Genomic DNA, 19,275 nt, shown 5'->3' on the forward strand with positions numbered 1-19,275 from the left:
GGAACTGTGTGGAGAGCAAGTCGTCTGCTTCTTGCGCAGGAGTTGCCGTGACGTCAGAACGACGCCGATGTCTGATTGGCTTTGATGGGAGGGAATCTGGGTGGACTTTGATGCTAGATGCCTTGAGGTCTACCCACTATGTTTTTCAATCGGCCAATACAAGCTCGGCATGCTGACATCATCGCCACCCCTGTGCAAGAAGCGGACGTATACAGTTGCGATCCGAATAGTCTTTTTGGACGTGCGAGAACCGCGCTGGTGGTATCTGCGAGCACAGCACGAGGCCCCACGAGCTGTTTCGTGAACTGGCGCCTACCTCCTTTAAGCTACAATTATGGCGGCACCACACATGAGTGGAAAGCTCAGTGAGATCGGAATATTCATACTTAATGGAAAGCCTCCAAGTTGTTGCATATACGGCATGAGTATTAACTCATGAACGGTTTTTGGTGGTATCAGGGAAGCTTGAATGATTAAGAAATCAAACTCTCACAGGCAGGTTAAGCTTTTGGGATATATTTCTTTGTTATAGTGACATGCGCAAAAGAGGATAGGGATTATATTTATTAATAATTGAGGACATTTCTGGCTAAATGTGTATACGCGCCCGACGGCACACCTCGCAAGAAAATGTTCGATAATTTAGATTTCTCCGTTTTACAAAAGAGATTTATACAACGTATTTACAGTCTAGACAAGAGGAGAGCCTAGTTGGGGAACCGTTGGTCGGTACAACACCAGCCTTCAAGAGCCCTCCCCGTGTCTAAACTGTAAATACGTTGTATAAATCTCTTTTGTAAACGGGAGTAATCTAAGTTATCGAACAATATTTATCATACAAGACAAACATGGAAAATAATTCTCAATACCGGATTTGTTCATGATTTCTTAGCTATATATTATGGTGCAATAATCCACGAAACCTCAGTCGTTTCTATTTTTTGCTCTTGGCAAATCCTAAAACGGTATCTAGCTTACTTTCCCAACAGGGCATTTACCCTAGATTATTTTTAACTGCGTCGCTTTCTTTGCGACCTAAAAGTACGGTATTTTATAGCCACTAATATGAAAACTAAACCACCGTGTTGGAAATGTCTAAACCATTCTCAGATTCCTTGCGGTCATCCACTTCGATGTTTGCGCCTTGGGATCTGAAAGGCGGAACAAAACTGAATCAATCAGCGAAAGTCACTATACTCCTTTCCACTTCAAAAAAAAAAAAAAAAAGAAGTTTTGCGCATTGTTCGTACGCCGCGTGAAATAGTTCCTAGAAATTTTAGTAGTTGTCAAAAGAAGAAGGGATGTCCGTGGTTTTCGAAACGTGTTCGTCTTGCTAAGATAACATATATCCAGTCAAAAGTCCATCTACATCTATTTTAATAATTGTATAAAACTAGTAAATTAGTACAATGCTTTGCGAGGAGTCGGACCTTTTTTTATTTCTTCTAAGGTTCTTAGGTTCATGAGATTAAAACGAGTATAATTTACTCTTAAGTACTATGTTGAATATTGACTTTACGGTAATACTGCCCCTTTTTCATGTAGATTCGTTTATGAGTAAGTAGAAATATGTAACCTTTATACTCAAAGTTTCTACTACGCTTCAACCCGTTTCTGAATGTGCTATAAAAATAAAATAATCCATGGCTCTACACCAAAACGTTTGGTACAGAGTTTATGTCGCGGCAATATATTCAACGCTATTTCCCGATTAAAGGGAAGTGTTAATATTTAGCCTTGCAATTTTCGTTTTCATGTTACATAATTTGTAGACCAGTTTGACTTCTCGGCAATGTCACGTATCTGTGGGAAATGTGACGTTCAGTAGAAACCTACGCTCCGCTCTTCTGTATTTATCTGTAATACATTTCTTTCTTATTTAAACAATTTAAATTAGCATAAGTGCCAGTGATTTTAAATTGCGTGGGCCCCGGTAACTCGACAGTTAGGTTCAAGCAACAAGCTATAAGGCTACCGGTCTATTCGCATGTAAATTGATATTGCAAAGGCATTCATACCAAACGCTCCCAGAATGTCTTCGCAATATATTTTATCATTCATTAAACCTCTCAACTCTATAATTTTGAAGACGATTCACCATGAGCAACGTGAATAAATTCAGTGGTTCATTTGGTGACTCGGAATTTGAACTTTTCCCTCTGCGGGTAGTCTTTACGGTGAGTATTAAAACAGTGATACGAAGACGGAAGCTGTGAGTTTTAACGCTACAGCGCTTAAGAGTACGCATCATAGATAATCCGGCGTCAGCGTCCACGTCGATGCCGGCGCCTGTGGGACCGAACATTACCGTCATGCACCTGGTGACGTCATGAGGTAAAATTTTTCTACTAAATTTTGCGAGAGAATGCTTTGTTAAATTTTTGCGGTACACGATTTTGCTAAATTCCGCGGTAAACATTTCACCGAATTTGGCAGCAAAAATGTTCCGCTAAATTTAGCATGTCCATAGGGTCATGACATCAGAGCCACGTGTGACGTCATGCCACATAACCTCACCCGGGAATTTCAAACAAGCTACAACGCTCCCGTGTGACGTCACGTGACACGTGACGCTACCAACTAGACCGCGCACACACGCTTGCAAGCCTTGCGAACGAGCGCGGGTTCATATAAAAAGGCTTTGCGAACGGGGCCCAATAACGCTATCGCGTCCCACTCTTAAAGACGAAGCTTAAGCGTCCCCCAAGTTTCTTTATCTCCAGTTTCTGCTTGCTTGTTGTACAGTACTCGTTCTTTGCACAGAAATTTTAAAACACCCCTTTCTGCTTATGCATTTCCCCACCCTCCCCTTACCAACATCGACAAAAAATCAGAACAATTTGCAATAGTTTTTTTTTTGCTATTTAGAACATTTTTATATCGCCTTTCACTCAATTTTTCTAGCCACACTTTAATCTGTAACATACGAACCTGAACGGAAGTTCAGCATCTTCTAGTGAGTCTGGCAGTCGCTTTCGGAAACTTTCGGGAGTAAGCAATAGAGTCAAGGCAGCGATGATTTGCATGCCGCTGACACATGCCTCCATTACTCCACGGGGAGCGACGTCTTCCTATAAGAAGGTGAACCATATTATTTGATTAAAATATTCCGTTCGAGAACTGCGCGTTGTATACTTTACGTGCTGTATACTGCTTTAAACTAACCCAATCGGCAACATTATCTTGCGCTGAGCTGCAATACGTTATTTGACAATTGAAAGTGCAGTTGAAGATTTTATTGTTGTAAGTTTATGCTAGTCGAAAAGTTCATGAATGTTTGGAAGAAACATATAGCTGCTAAGCAACCCTAAAGCGAGTTTAAATCTTCAACAACACGTCCCGTGAATGATTCACTGGCATATGTCCCGAACATGTTATTTGAGTATTCTTGGACATTTAATGCCCTGGTAGACATAATATGCGTATATTCGTCCGGGTGTCTGCCTTTAGCACTTTCAGTGTTCGTTGTGATGGGTAGGCATTTAATCTTAGACAGGCTTGAACATGGTTAAAATTTTGCGAAACTCTTACCACGCTTAATCAATACCAACTGGCGCAGCTCAGTGCCTTAGGAAGAGTACCTTACTGTGTACGCCTCTGTCTTAGAGCTGTAACGGCAGATCACTTTGCACGGCGACGCTTCTTTTTATACTTTTCTCTGGAGCACTGAAAGGAGAGTCTCCCGGTTGGAGTTAAACTTGACGCCTGCCACAGCAGAATATTTCTTTCCCAATATTTATGTGAGCATATGCAGTCGACACCATGTATAGAATGGGTGTCATCGCCCTAAGAATATTAAGGCATCCTAGGTCTACAGTAGTTAGATCACAGTTTTATAGCTTCACCGCTACTTCTATCATTTTGTTTTTCTTAAAGGACACAGAGTGGTATAGTTCACGTACGATGCTTGAAACAAACGGTGCAAGGGCGGAGCCAACTCGACTGGCCATGTAGGCAGATCCAACTCCAATAGTGCGAACACACGTGGGGAACACCTCAGCAGCGTAGATGCACAAGAGCTCTAAGTTTGCAGACCCAAAGAGCATGGCCACAGCCGACACGGCCACCATTCCCCAGATAGAATCTGCGAAAAAAACAACACGTGGCAACACAATCTCAACCAGGAGACACTTTAGTCGCCTTTGTTTGTGACCAAAGTTATTTTTATTACGACTCGCATTTCACTATCACGCAGGGCCGAACAGCAAACTGGCAACTTTTTGCATTTTCAAAAAGGGGCGTACCTTGGGCTTTATATTCCTAAAAATATGTCAATACAGAGACCTCAATCTGGACGTAATTGTGGCAATTTAAAAATGTACCTTTTAATTGGATCACAGTTTCACAATGATCGCAGATATTGTTTCAGCAGTACTACGCGCTGCTTTATAATACCAAGACCAATGTAGAGAAATGAAGAACAAAAACCATTTCACAGATCAGGCCCTAGGGGATGTGTAATATGTTGCAGAAAGTTTTTTTTACTATATTATAATTATATTCCTAAATTCAATATATATATATATATATATATATATATATATATATATATATATATATATATATATATATATATATATATATATATATATATATATATATATATATATATATATATATATATATATATGTTAGACTATTCGGTCCAATTTAAATAATTATGTCTAGTGCGATTACTTTTAACTGTTTATTCAAATTCAAACTAAAAAAAATTATACTGATTACGTGAGAGAATAGATGAGAATGTGCCGTCCGCAAAGCCGTGCGTCGGGCTCGCCGTCTCGGAAAGGAATGTTCTTCTCCATGGGAGAGGGCGATCGCCTCCGAAACTCTTCCTTGTAGGAACACGCGCTTGGCTCGGGTTTCACGGCAGAGACGCCCCCGTTTTGGGGCTCGGGGATCATCCAGAGACCGTATAGAAACTTCTGACTGGGAACAGCCGGGGTCGGAGGCCACCTACAAGCTTTTGACTTGTTTTCCGATTTATATCTCCTCATCGGTAACACACACACACTCACACACACACAAACATATATATATATATATATATATATATATATATATATATATATACAAACATCCCTCACCAGGATGGCATTGAAGCTGTAATTAAGGCGTATAGCAATGACCCTCCAACAATTCGTGTCAACAACGACGTCCTCGCAACACTTCTCAGGTTAGTTTTAGAAAATAACAACTTTGAATTCGAGAGAAGACACTTTCTACAGACTCGGAGAACTGCAATGGGCACAAAGATGGCCCCTAACTATGCAAATCTTTTTATGGGCGATTTAGAGTCACGCTTCTTGTCTAGTCGCTCTCTGCAACCTCTGGTTTATAAGCGCTACATCGATGATATATTTATGGTATGGGCACATGGGGAGTCAGCACTTAAAGACTTTATTCGGGACTTCAACGGTCTCCACCCCAGTATAATGTTTTCGCACAGTTATTCTAAAACGAGCATTGATTTTTTTGACGTGACAGTCGAGATCAGCGGGAATGCTCTTACAACAAAACTCTTCAGGAAGCCGACGGACCGTCAACAGTACCTGCACTTCAAGAGCTCCCACCCTAAACATTGCAAAACAAGTATTCCCTTTTCTCAAGCTCATAGATTCCGGAGAATATGCTCAAATTTAGATGAATTCGAGCGCAATGCCAGCAATCTGAAGCTCGTGCTATCCAAGCAGAATTATCCACCAGCCATTGTCGATAAGGCCATTGAAAGAGCACGTGCTCCCGACCGAGAGCAAATTATCAATCTTCCCCAACCCAAAATGTCGCAAAACGAGCACGCAAACCTGGTGGTTACATATTCAGCCCGCCTTCCAAATCTAAACAATATTCTCAGGAAACATCACAGTATTTTGCAGCAAAGCGATAAACTACGCACCCTTTTTCCGGTATCACCACGCGTGGTATATCGACGAGGTAGAAACCTTAAGGACATATTGGTGCACTCGAAAAATATAACTTCTGAAGTTTCGGGTTGTAGACCTTGCCGGACGCCCAGGTGTGAAATTTGTGAATATGTCGAAACCACCAATCTTGTCACTAGCGCGAACTCTGGCTTTTCTTTCAAAATCACTGGAAACCTCAACTGCGGTACGCGTAACGTTATTTATCTTTTACGCTGTAAACTATGTAACATGGATTATATAGGACAAACCAGTACTTCATTTCGGTTGCGCTTCAATAATCACAAGTCTCATGTCAAGTCCTTACCCACCCTCCCGTTCTCAAAACCCATGCATCTTAAAGATCATAGCATTGAAAAAATACGTGTCATCCTTCTTGAATCTGGATTTAGCTCTGATCACGACAGAGAGTTGAAGGAGGCTTTTTTAATTCACAAATTCAATTCGGTTGCTTGTGGTATTAATGCAAGTCCAGGCGTGCTCACTTGGCTGCCACGCTGTGTGTAGGGCCGAGGCCACACAATTATTTTGGTTTTGCACGGAATTTGCTAGCCGAGCGCGTCGATCACATTGTTGCACCAAAGGCGCCTGCCATCGTGAGCTCGTTCCACGCCTCTCGTGAACATCCTCGTGAGCGTGCGTCCCGTGGTAATTCCTTCCGCCGCGTCAAATTCTTGGGCGCGTAAGCATCATTCAAATATGATTTAAATACTTCATAAAAAACCGCCACGGCACTCCTGCGCTGTCTAGATCTCCGCTCTCGAAGCGGTGTTAATCCCGAACACATCCTCATTGCTACTTTTGTGTGCGCTCCGGTTGCTCGGGGGTGATTGTGCTTAAGAGCTGTAACAAAGACTGTGGCAAATACTACAAATCAATTTATTTCGTTTTATTGATTTTGATTAACATTGTTTATAATTACTAATTTCAAAACTTTACGATACTTTTTTTGCTCCTGTTCCGAATATTTTAATACCCTTCATAGCAGCTCTTCCTCTTCCACACGAACATCAACAAGAAGAGGAGGACATTTCACAACCATCCCACCCTGAAGAAAAGCGGTCCCCGCTTGAAACGTTGGTGCAGTAAAGAAAGGCCTTTCCTGGAGCTCCTCCACTTTCGTTATATATATATATATATATAAGGACGAGTATTTTTATAAGACGGAATGAAACACTGAAACTCCTGTAGAATGACTTTCAGTGCCGAGACAACACCCTGCATTGTTGACATTGGGGCCAGTTGGTGAAGCATGTTCACGGGTAAAACAGCGCGAACAAGGACACAGGATGGAGATGTACACAGACGGAGCGCTGACTGTCAGCTGTTTATTTTTAAAGAAACGTCCAGCGGCGTGGTCACACCAAACAAAAATTACATCATGACCTATGATTTTATTTACACCATGACGTAAATTACATCATGACCCATGATTGTCACAAATGGAAGCTCCTCAAAAATGCCAACTCACAGCCGTAAAGATCTATCGAAGGCACGCTGACAGAGTTGCCTTTGAACTTGGAAATGTAAAAGGCTGCAGTTATCTTCCTAGTGCGTTGTAGACTATGTCTTCCCAGGACCCTGGTATCTTCCAAAACCGGACAGCAACCACATCTGTCGCAGTGAACCGCCAGATTCCCTGACGGAATTTTACGCGATTCCCCACCGAGAGCTGTTGGTCGCTGTCAGGGAGTGCATTGAGTCAAGCGGGGACGTTTCTTTTCAGAATAACTGTGGTGTTAACCTTGAACAATTTTTAAGTTTGCTGTGTTTTTATCTGAGTTCCATCTTTGTGGAGTACAAAGGGTCGGAGTTTTTACAGAAGCAAGGTGTATGCATTGGTTCCAGTGTCGCGCCTGTTTTAAGTGACGTATTCCTGTTGAGGTGTAATATGCGTTAACTGTATTCATGAACAAGTTTTCACCAAGTGTTTTTGTACGTGTGATAGGGGCATAGCCGGAGATTTAGGGAGTGAAGTCATTCGTGTATTTAGGTACGCAGATGACTTTTTGGTGTTGTTCCGAACTGGTTCTGGCCGGAACAGGGAGGGTGTGGTTGCAGACATGTTGCACGCGTTCAAGGGTCATACCAGTGGGTTGAACTTTACCAGTGAATACCCTGTTGGGGGTATTCTACAGTTTTAATACATTAGGCTAACTTTCTCGGACTCCGACGCGTGTTGGTGTTACTGTCCTAGATCGAAGAAAGGTGTGCTTCCGTTTGACTGGAGTCATTAAAAAATAGTTAAAAGGGGGATCATATCCAGTAGTATTGGGGGTCGCTCGTCAGGTCATGTCCTCACCAAGTGACGACGAGTTTTCCTATCCAGGCTAACAAACTTTTGGAGGGCGGCTATCCTGGCAACCTCCTGGTAGGTGTGGCCGAGTGCCTCTTGAGGAGGGTGAGAAATCCGGAGGTAGTCATGGGTAGGATGTCTACGCAGAAACCGGATGATGGTGGCCTATACCCACAAGGTGGCGCATAGTTTAAAGAAAGTGGCGCAACGCCAGAATGTTCCTGACGTTTTCTCAGCACCGGCCAAGCTGGGACGTTATTTGCGATGGTGGAGAGGGGATCGGGTGTCAGGGTCGCATGTGATAAGAAGCATAAAAACAAGTTTGTCCCTTGCGTGGGGGAGAAGTCTACAGTATCCCCCTGACTTGTAAAAAAGTTTCCATCGGCCAGACCGGTCGCTGCATTAATCATAGATTATGTGAATACGCGTGTTCGATTACGGCATCTCCCTCAGGGAATCTGGCGGTTCACTCCGACAGATCTGGTTACTCTCCGGTTTCGGAAGATACCACTGTCCTGGGAAGACACAGTCACCAACGAACTAGGGAGATAACTGAAGCCTTTTACATTTCCAAGTTCAAAGACAACTGTGTCAGCGCGCCTTCGATTGATCTTTGTGATTTACAGTTGGTATTTTTGAGGGGCTTCAACTTGTGGCGATCATGTAACGGTCATGGGTCATGATGTAAATTTTGTTTGGTGTGACCACGCCGTCGGGCGTTTCTTTAAAAATAAACAGTTGGCGGTCAGCGCTCCGTCTGTGTACATCTTCTCGGTCCTGTGTCCTTGTTCGCGCTGTTTTCCCAGTAAACACCCTGCATATTATCTGTGACTACAGTTGCAAATCATTGGAGGGACAACGGTGCCCCGTGAATATATAGGTACACCATAAAGATTAATTCATATTTTGGACATCGATTTCAACCTAGATAGCAAAAACGCTCTGCTTTTTGCATTCATAATCGATATTATGAATCCCAGAAAAAAAGTGAATAAAAGGCTCTAGACTACGTTTCACTTTACGATGGACCGCTGAGAATGCTGCGAACCTTCGAAGCTCATCCAATACCGCGTGAGTCGCACGTGTCCTTCAATGAAAAAAATAGCGACGCGCTCGACTCGAGTCATATGATACGTTCAATGCGCCGGACTTCCTGGAATGGCTTGTAGCATCTGCTGGTGTCCATTGTAATCTGAACGAAGTATAGTGGGCAAATTTATACACTGTAACTTGATGACGAGTGGTCGGCTTATGCTTACATGGTTTACCACTAACCTCTCCAAAGAATTACCGAGCTCATATATTATTAGCTTATTTATGTAAACACGACTGGAATTACTTTCGTTTTGCTAATAACAATTATTTTTTTTTCATCTCTTAAAGGGAGATAATACGGAAACTGCACTGTAAAGATACTTTATATAAAAAAATTGCTTTGCCATCTATTTGAATATGAAATGTTATTCTATAAAAACAAATGTCTCTTTGAACTATATGATCTGGAATACTGTTTTTCAATTAAGAAAAGCACGAAAAATATTGGAAGGCAAACAAAGAGGAGTTATAATAAATATGCGAGAGAACTTGCAAGACGATTGACTACTCGAGGACACTATTTGCTTGTTGGTGTTCGAAGGCAAAATGTTTCAGCGCATATCAGGGCGATACAATATTTTATACTTTACGGCAGGGAGCGGCAAAATACACTAAAAAATGTATCCATATAGAAATAAAGTATTCATCGACAAAACTCTATTTAATTACAATTCCATTACCACTTTTTAGAAATGTATTTAAATACAATATCCAAATAGCAGGAAAGTTTTGAATCATCTTCAAATACTTTTACATTTACATCTTGCTCCCATAGTGTGACATTTTATACTAAGATTTACCCAATAAAAAGAAAGAAGATTATTCCGAAAGAAGGAGTGGAGCCTAAATATCCCATAATGCATAACAGTTACTGCTCTAAAAATAAAACAAGTTTGTATATAATATTCGCGGGTACAAAACCAGATAAATCACAAAGTATTCGGTACGAGTTTAATCGGAAAGGCAAAACTGAAGCTCTGAATCTTTTTTAAACAACATGTCATTACTGCGACGTCGAGAAACTAAAATCCCTCAACCAAAAGTCAATAGTTCTACCCACACCGTTCTTTCCTTGTTCAACTTTTCCTTTTTTGTATTAATTCAGAAAAAAATTACATCAAGCATATGGCTCCCATCGCCAAGAGTGCATTGTATCGCATTTCTTTGCTAAGAAGCGTGCCCAAATTGTATTTGCGCAGCATTTATATTACAGGTATCTAAAATGCTAAATGTTTTCAAACTTTTAAACATAGTTGACAAATATATTCCCTAATATCTAATTAAATACAAAATGCCAAAAACTCAAGGTATCTTAAATACGTATTTAAAATACTTGCATTTGAAATACTCCCTCTTTCCTCCTTTACGGAATACTAAATTCCTTCATAGCTTTAAGAAAAGCATTATCTCCGGCCTATTCTGTTACACAATGTTGTTGGTTTTTTTAGTAAGAAGGAGAGCTTTTGAGGTATTCTAGAACGTGGGGAATATCTTCTCGAAGTTTTCTAACATGCTTGCGTAGGATTTCAAAAACTGTCCCGGGAAGTAAATACATATTTGTCTTGTTATCGAGAAAACCAATCCTGGAGTAATATGAAATTTTAATATAAGGAGAGGAAATCTAAGATGCTTTATTAACTCAGAGTGCCAAAGACAGCTTTACTATACACTGTCAGCTGTAGAAACGCAAAATGCGGAGAGTGCCGAATATCTTATTATTGCTCTGCAGTCAATGATATTGCGGCGTTAGTCAATAAAAAAACACTAGAAAAAAGTAACGACGGAAGAAGCATAAACAGGATAAGCCACGCCCTTGTTTCTTAAGCTGCCGGTGACCGTTCAATATTTACATTACCTTTCTGTAAACAAATTAAGAAAACTCGAAGGTTAGTTAGACTGGGACTTATTTTAACGTGAAACGTTCTTTGGCTAGGTCTTTCGACATTTCGTGAAGCCCAAAAATGAAGCTCGGACAAAGGCTCGGCCGCGAGGCTCGACGCTGATTGGTTGTCGGGTGGAAGGGCAAGATCGAGGTGCTCGATGCTGATTGGTTAACGGGGAGGTCACGTGGTCAGGGGTGGAGTGAGGATCACAGGTACGCGAGGAGGCGAGAGGAGAGAGGAGTGGGTTGGAAGGTTCCGGAAGATTACCGGGTCTATTATTTCAAGTGTACACATGCCACGAGTTAAATTAAACGATGAAGAGCTCCGCGAACGTGGGCGTCTCGCTGAACATGTTAGACGGGCTGTCAAACGATGATATAAACGTGTGGCACGCTAGAATCTTTCGGTACGCAACACAATTGCATGGCTATTTGCCATATGTTCTTTCTTCACAATAAAATTAAGTAATCAGTTTTAACAGGGCGCCTCGTCGTTGGGTACTGTGGTTTTAGATATAGCAAAGTCCCCCAAAAATAAAGATCATCGTGTCGCGTACACACTGTTTTGGCGAGGCGTGTTTAATACGGTGCCTACAAAACAAGCGAGCGTCGCACTACCAAGGTAGCACGCCAGAGAAATGTCCAACTTGGGCAAACGTCTGGCAAACACGAGGGCCCAACTTTGGCCCAGTTAGGTTTTGCACCATGGCGTTCATCAGTGCCAAAGTTCGTCACCTAACTATAGCCCAAGTTGGGCGATACTAGGGCATGCCAAAGTTCGGCTCTTTTCTGATCCGCCACAGGAGTGCCAAAGTAGTGCCATTCTTCAGCCATTGCTGCCAGAGATACGTCTAATTTGGGTATTTTGGACATGCCAAAGTTTGGCTTTTCTCTGGTTTACCAGGTCCACCACGAAAGTGCCGAAGTAAGTGCCATACTGGAGCCATAACTGCGAAAGCAACGCCTAGTTTGGGTATTTCGGACATGCCAAAGTTTGGCTCTTCTCTGGTCTACCACAGAAGTGCCAAAGTAGTGCCATACTTGAGTCATAATTGCCAGGGCAACGACTAATTTGGGTATTTTGGACATGCCAAATTTTGGCCTTTCTCTGGTTCACCACAGGAGTGCCGAAGTAAGTGCCATATTGGAGCCATAAGTGCGAAAGCAAAGCCTAATTTGGGTATTTCGGACATGCCAATGTTGGGCTTTTCTCTGGTCTGCCACAAGAGTGCCGAACTAATGACACCCCAGGCAGCACCGAGTTCTGGGCCAAAACTTGGCTTGCGTCTGGCAGTTTAGGGCATTAAAAAGCCCGAAGAAGCCAAAGTAGTGCCAAACCTGACCTCCCTTGGCAACAGTCTGGGTATCTTGGCCCTAATTCGCCAAACAAGTGCCAAACTTAGGCTTCGGTGCCGGGTATAGTTCGCTGTCGTCTGGCATCTTCGGGCCTAAATCGCCTAAAAAATGCCAGATTTAGGCTTACTGCCCGGTAGTTCGACAGATCTTTGGCATTTTGGGGCCAAAATCGCCAAATTAATGCCAAAGTTAGACTTGACTTTTTGATAGTTCGGCTATCACCTGGCACATTCGGGCCAAAATCGCCACAGATGTGCCAGAGTTAGGCTTACTACCTTGTAGTTCGGCAGAGCTTTGGCATTTTTGGGCCAAAATCGCCGAACTAATGCCAAAGTTAGGCTTCACTTTTTGACAGTTCGGCTGTCACCTGGCACATTCGGGCCAAAATCGCCAGAGATGTGCCAGAGTTAGGCTTACTACCTTGTAGTTCGGCAGAGCTTTGGCATTTTTGGGCCAAAATCGCCAAACTTATGCCAAAGTTCGGCTTCACTTTTTGACAGTTCGGCTGTCACCTGGCACATTCGGGCCAAAATCGCCACAAATGTGCCAGAGTTAGGCTTACTACCTTGTAGTTCGGTTGACATCTGGCATCTTTGGGCCCAAGTCGCCAAACGAGTGCCCAAGTTAGGCTTCGCTTCTCGATAGTTCGGCTGTCATCTGGCAGCTGCGGGCCAAAGTTGCCAAACAAGGGCCAGAACTAGGCTTAGTGCCTTGGAGTTCGGCTGATGAAATATTTGATGTACGCGGGTGGTCTTCATCTTAATTAAATAGAAATCAAGTTTTATTCGGCTGGCAACTTTATCCTATTTTGGGTGTCTCTTGATTTCTGCAGTCTAAAGGTTGGCTGAATGTTTTGACGCGGCCGGAGCAGGCTTTGCAAACGCAAATAAATTGTGCCAGAGGTTGCACTCGCGCGTAGGTACACAAGCCAATATCGGGGCGCGCCGTGAGGCTGGTTCGACATTATGGCGCGTTCACACCGGCGATGCGATCTAGTCGCGCATAACCTTCATCGCAAAAGCGACCATCGCGGGCAAAAAGTGACGGGTTTTGAGCAGTCGCTTGCTGACCCGACTTTTTGCGATGCACTCTAGTCGCGGAGAGGCCGAGCCAACCAACGGCGTTCGGAGCGAGAGTTTTTGAGAAGCGACTCGCCAACGAAGGCGTTGGACTCGCTCATCGCGCACGCCAAATTGATTAACTAATTACTTTTATTTATTTATTATTTTTTTTTTTGCGATGCGATTTAGTTGGATCGCGCGACTGCTTACATCCCCGGTGTGAATCCGCCTTTACAGAAAGTGCTGCCATTGAGCTAACACTGCGCAAGACGGATGTACGCACGTTTCCACAAGAGATACCATTATTAGGTGGCGCATTGCAAAAGCGAGCGTGGCTCTGTGCGTGTCTTGCATTGTGACTGAGCACTGTCAAATCCTAGCGATAACAAAGAGCGGAAACGACCGGGGCTCCGTGGCGCGGCTCCCGCATCACACTTGGGGAATGAAAATAAAATCCCGGAAAATGTACTATTTTAGCGTGTTGATACTTTTTCAACATTAAAAAGTGGAGACACAAAAGGGACAATACAGACAGGACAATCTGAACTTTAAAGGCCGCTGTACAAACGGGACGTTCTACAGAGAAGAACCTTCTCTCCCGAAGCTAGGGGACGGGGAGGGAAAGGGCCATCGTTGGGTGGAAAGAGCGTCTAGAGAATGGGATTAGCCTCGGGGCGAGCCATCCTCTCGAGAGGGAGTGGGGACGGAACAAAGCTGCCGTGGGGGTCAGATCCGAGGACGGGCACGTTAGAGAATTTGAAAAAAGCTGCTTGATTAGCCGGACGACCCAGTGCGGTCTACTGGTTCTAGAAGGTGACTCGGATGAAGAAAACTCGTTTTGCTCGAAAACTCTAAAAGCATTCTGGACGTTAACTCTTGCCACAAATAAAAATAGCACATGCATGAAAAACTACGAAGGCAACTAAGCTTTCTCCTATGATGGGAGAATGCGTGAGCATTACAGGCAGAGTTATCTTGGCGCAACTTGCAATAAAGAAAGAAAAAAAAAAAAGTTATGTTGGCGCAACGGACAGCGCGCTAGTTTCACGATCAAGCGGGCCTAGCTTCGAAACCGGGCTGGTTTTTTTTCTCGTGTTCTTTTTTTTATTTCGTTTATTTTTTATATGTTTTTTGTTTGGTCACGTAACAAGAAAAATCACATGAACAGAATTTTTTTTTTTTTGGCCACGTCACCAGATTTTTTTTCTTATTTCTCCTTTCCTTCAGTCTTTCTTTCTTTCTTTCTTTTTTTTCCTTTTTTTCGGTTTACGCTTCCTATCGCAAAGCTCTTTGCACCTATTTCGCGTTAAATTGGCGTTAGCCAAATCATTTTATTTATGGCAGGGAATTCTGCCGTACGTACCTTATGTTACTATTACCAACCCTGGCTTGCAATTTCTGCTATCCAAAGGACTGGACTATGCCCTTGCTCCACGGTACGTTCCAAAACCTGACTTCATAATTGAAATTGAAGAGGAACTCAGACATGTGCACGATGTCACAGGGGTAAATCTCGCGAGAAGCCGCGTTGTCAGTGTTTCGAACAATGTGAAACCGGCCGGGTCAAATTTAGATCAACAAGAACGCATTGCTCTTAATGAGTTGAAGTCAGACAGCTTCATCATGATTTTAAAGGCCGACAAAGGAAAAGGAACCGTTGTGCTTGATAGGAATGACTACATGAAGAAGATGTATGAAGTTATAAATGACAGTCGCTATTTCGTGAGGCTATCAAGAGATCCCGCTGCTAAGTCCGAAAGAGAGTTAGCTGACCACCTTCGAGAGCTGAAAAAGAAAGGACGCATCAGTGATGACCTATACCGTCGTGTCTTCTCCTTTGACGCCGCGACACGCAAGATGTATGGACGCCCCAAAATTCACAAACCGGGTTGCCCCCTACGCCCGATTGTATATGTTATTGGTTTATCCACTTACAGCCTTTCCAAATATCTGGTTATGATTCTGAGCCCTCTTACGGGAAACAATGAGTTTAGCGTCCGGAATTCCCGTGACTTTGTTGAACTTATACGCGCTCAGACCCTGCTACCGCACGAGGCTATGGTATCCTTTGATGTGATTTCATTATTTACGAATGTCCCCAACGCCCTGGCGGTTGATGTCGCCCGTGACCGGTTGTTGGCAGACCAGTCGTTGTCCACTCGCACAACCCTCCTTGTTGATGACGTTATACTCCTTTTGCGTTTTTGTCTCAACCAGTGTAATTTTAGTTTTAATGGGGACATATATCATCAGGTCAGCGGATGCCCTATGGGGAGTCCAGTTTCCGTAACCGTCTCGAATCTCGTCATGGAATATGTTGAGGAAAAGGTAATGTCTGGCATTGATTTCCCCGTGAAGTTCTACCGTCGCTATGTCGATGACACTTTTGTAATAGTTAACAGAGAGAACGTAACCGATTTTCACCCCAATTTGAATAGTGTCCACCCCTCAATTCAGTTCACCTGCGAACATGAAACCGATAGTACCTTGCCGTTTTTATATGTACGTGTCCATAGAACTAGTGAATCTTTCTTTAAGATGGAGACATCCGTATATGGTAAACCATGTGACAGACAAAACTTTCTTGACTACCACTCTCATCACCCTACTCAACACAAAAGCTCAGTTGTAAGATCGTTGCCTTCATCGTTCAGAAACAGTCCCATCTAACTCAACATTTAGCGATCAAGAACTTAGCCATCTGCTTTGAAGAAACGTAACTACCCCGACCGGTTTATCAATCGCGTTAAGAAAGAAATGCCCCGTCGGCGCCCGGATCGAGCCGAACGAACACGTGACGTCGTGTGCATCCCGCAAGTTAAGGGGGTTTCGGAGGCATTGGGACGCGCCCTTAGGCCGTTGGGGGTACGAACTGTATGCAAACCCTACAGAACAATTGCCAATGTTATCTCCAAGCCAAAAGACCCGGCCCCGCCAGAGGCAAAAAGGGTCGTGATCTACCAGGTGCAGTGCAAGGAATGTGACGCTTCCTACATTGGAGAGACGGAACGAAAAAGAAAAACAAGATTAAAAGAACACGCACAGGATGTCGCCAATTCCACGGACGCCACCCGCTTCAAGTCCGAACTCGTCGACCACGCATGGACGTCAGGACACCAATTTGACTTTGACAAGGCGAGGGATGAAAGGTGGGGACCAAGGAAGCTGCTGGAATCTTGGTTCATCCAGAACGACGAACGCGGAAGTGATTCATCGCTGGTAAACAAGAACCGTGGCCCCCTGCCGGACGTGTACACAAACTTTATGCCTAAATAGCCGAACTTTTTTGTGCGACTCTCACTCGCTCTGCGCTCTACTGAAGAAACGTTTAATTAAATTGTTATTTTTGTTATGTCAAGCCGTTTTTGTTATTACATTTATCATGTCTTCGCCCGGCTTCTGGAGTATTTTTGCGCTACTAATTTCACCGGTACGACAGCCATGGGAGGCCACTGCGAGCGAGTGGGGACAGAAATCAGACTTCGACGTAGTTCAACTACTCTACTCAAACTACATTAGTTTAGCTACTTTTTCGAGTAACTTGGTAACTTTCAATTACAACTTGATTTGGGTAATTAGTAGTATAATTTAACTACTTTTTTCAGGTAACTTCTACTCAAATTACTAACGACTTTCGAAATTATATAATGCTAATTTTGCCCATCACGAAAGTTTGAGCGCAGAAATGGATAAGACGCCGGCAGATGAAGTGGAAGGCGTCCTTGGGCCAAGGTGGCGACGAGCAGCCAAAACATAACACCGGCACGCACGAACGCAGGAAGAGATGCTTGCTGAACAAGCCTTGGTCGGGTATTGACCTAATCCGGTAATGCACGCAAGCGCTGCGTTTCCAGCTGCAACCGTGAAAGACGGGGACACTCTGAGAGTTGTTTTTTTCGTGCTGTCTGTCTTTAGTGAGTTCTGACTCAAGCGGTAGGTTCCACGGGAGGCGCCACTGGAATGACCTCGCAGCTGGGCGCCTTGTCGTCAGCGCATACGCCTTTGCAAAGCCGGACTCTCCCGCGCACAAACCCTGGTACGGATAATCCGTTCATGGGAGCACGTTCCCGCTTACAGCTGCAACTGTATACGAGCGACGATGCTTGTTCACGTAATCCTTCGCGTCCTTCCGACCATCCATGCCTGGGAGACCTCCTCTTTGTTAAAAATGATTCAGGCGAGTCAGAATGTTGTAGTCACCGGCGAGGATTGCGAGTTACCCTTGGGAGATCCTTTTGTTACACCAAATTTTTTTTTTTCAGTCGCGTAGCACTAGCACTTTGACGTGCGCGCAGTCGTCCGGATGATCTCATCGTCGTGGCGCGAGACTTGAACCCTTGACGGTCTGGTGCACTCGCCCAGCGTACTCTCAGAACGACGTCGGAATGAAGAGGGGCCAGTCATAACAATCTCAACTTGACGAAGAAAAAAAAAAGGAGGAAAGTTTGTTATTAAAGACCCTCTACTCGAGGCAAACCTCACAAGTTTCGTCATGGACTCCTAAGATGCCGACACTCGCTTACCCGACCTCGCACGGCCTGTTTCACAAATTCAACGCTGCCGTTTCATCCAGCCCGTCGGCGGAACGTCTATTTAGCTGGGCTGGGGACGTCTTTAGAAGGAAAAGGGGAAAACTCTCCTATCAAGAACTTTGAAAGGCAATTGCTTCTGCGAGCGAGTAAACTATTTTGGCGAAAACGCAAGCCATAAATAGACTGCATTTATTTTAGGCTCGCAGGGTTTTTCATTGATCAAAACTGCTGTTCATTTTGCTACCACAAATATATAAAAAAGTAACTTCGAAAGTAACTTCAAAGTAACTCGCTACTTTTTACAGTAGTTAGTAGTTTACTCAATTACTATTAGGAATGCGTAATTTCTACTCTACTCCAATTACTTTTGGCGCCGATCCTCACTAACTTAACTTAACTACCTTTTTTGAGTAATTTGTACATGTCTGACAGAAATAATGAGGCTTATCGGATGGCGCAAGCCCGAAAAACATAACCACCCCGTCCATAGGCTTATCCAGGAGGGAGATAAACTTCCTGGGGCCAGAGCTGACGTCCCTCGTTTCCGCGGTTCCAAGCGATTAGATGTCTACCCCACGGGATCGTCCCTCATTTCCCTGGCTCTACACCCTCTCCCATCGCTTTCCCAATTTCCAGTGTAGCGTCTTTCACCCTCCCCTCCTTCACCTATATATGCAAACTTCGGGTCAATAAATGTTGTTGCTAGTTGGAAGTCTTCGTTGTCCGTCCCCCCTTTCTATGTATCTTCCTCATCACCCCGTCCATTTCGCTCTCAAGAAAGGAGATTATCTTTCTGTGGCCCTCAATGGAAGCCGAACGCTGACAGACTAGGCGAGGCGACAAGGTCACCGGCAGAAGCGGCCTTTCCTTTTATGCGTTGTTGATTCCCCTTCGACCTCGCCTTTTGCAAATCCTCCCCACCTGCTTTTGTGTCTTCTTGTGGCTGTCAGCGAGCGCGACAGCCGCTTTAAGCAAATCAAAAGGGTGAAGCGAAACGCGTGACCCAGCGTGACCTCTCTACGTAGGACGCGTAGGACAAAAACGTTTGGACGAAAATTTTTCACGTGACTTTCTCTGTCACGCTGATGGGATCTCTGGGGCTGTCGTTTTCGCCGTTTGCCTAGTTATAGAA

General features: G+C 43.8%; 1 protein-coding gene across 1 annotated transcript in view; it reads right to left on the reverse strand.

The window, feature by feature from the left end:
• Positions 1–494: 494 nt before the first annotated feature.
• Positions 495–19,275, reverse strand: part of LOC8042484 (organic cation transporter protein) — a 32,401-nt gene continuing 13,620 nt past the window's right edge. The window contains exons 7-9 of the mRNA XM_042290749.1: positions 3,903–4,084; positions 2,932–3,071; positions 495–1,151 (exon numbers count right to left, since the gene is read on the reverse strand). Coding sequence (XP_042146683.1) covers positions 1,073–1,151; positions 2,932–3,071; positions 3,903–4,084 — 401 coding nt within the window. The 3' untranslated portion in view covers positions 495–1,072. The remainder of the gene's footprint in view (positions 1,152–2,931; positions 3,072–3,902; positions 4,085–19,275) is intronic.

This window comes from Ixodes scapularis, unplaced genomic scaffold (genome assembly GCF_016920785.2).
Source record: "Ixodes scapularis isolate PalLabHiFi unplaced genomic scaffold, ASM1692078v2 PGA_scaffold1__304_contigs__length_218370807, whole genome shotgun sequence".
Lineage (NCBI taxonomy): Eukaryota > Metazoa > Arthropoda > Arachnida > Ixodida > Ixodidae > Ixodes > Ixodes scapularis.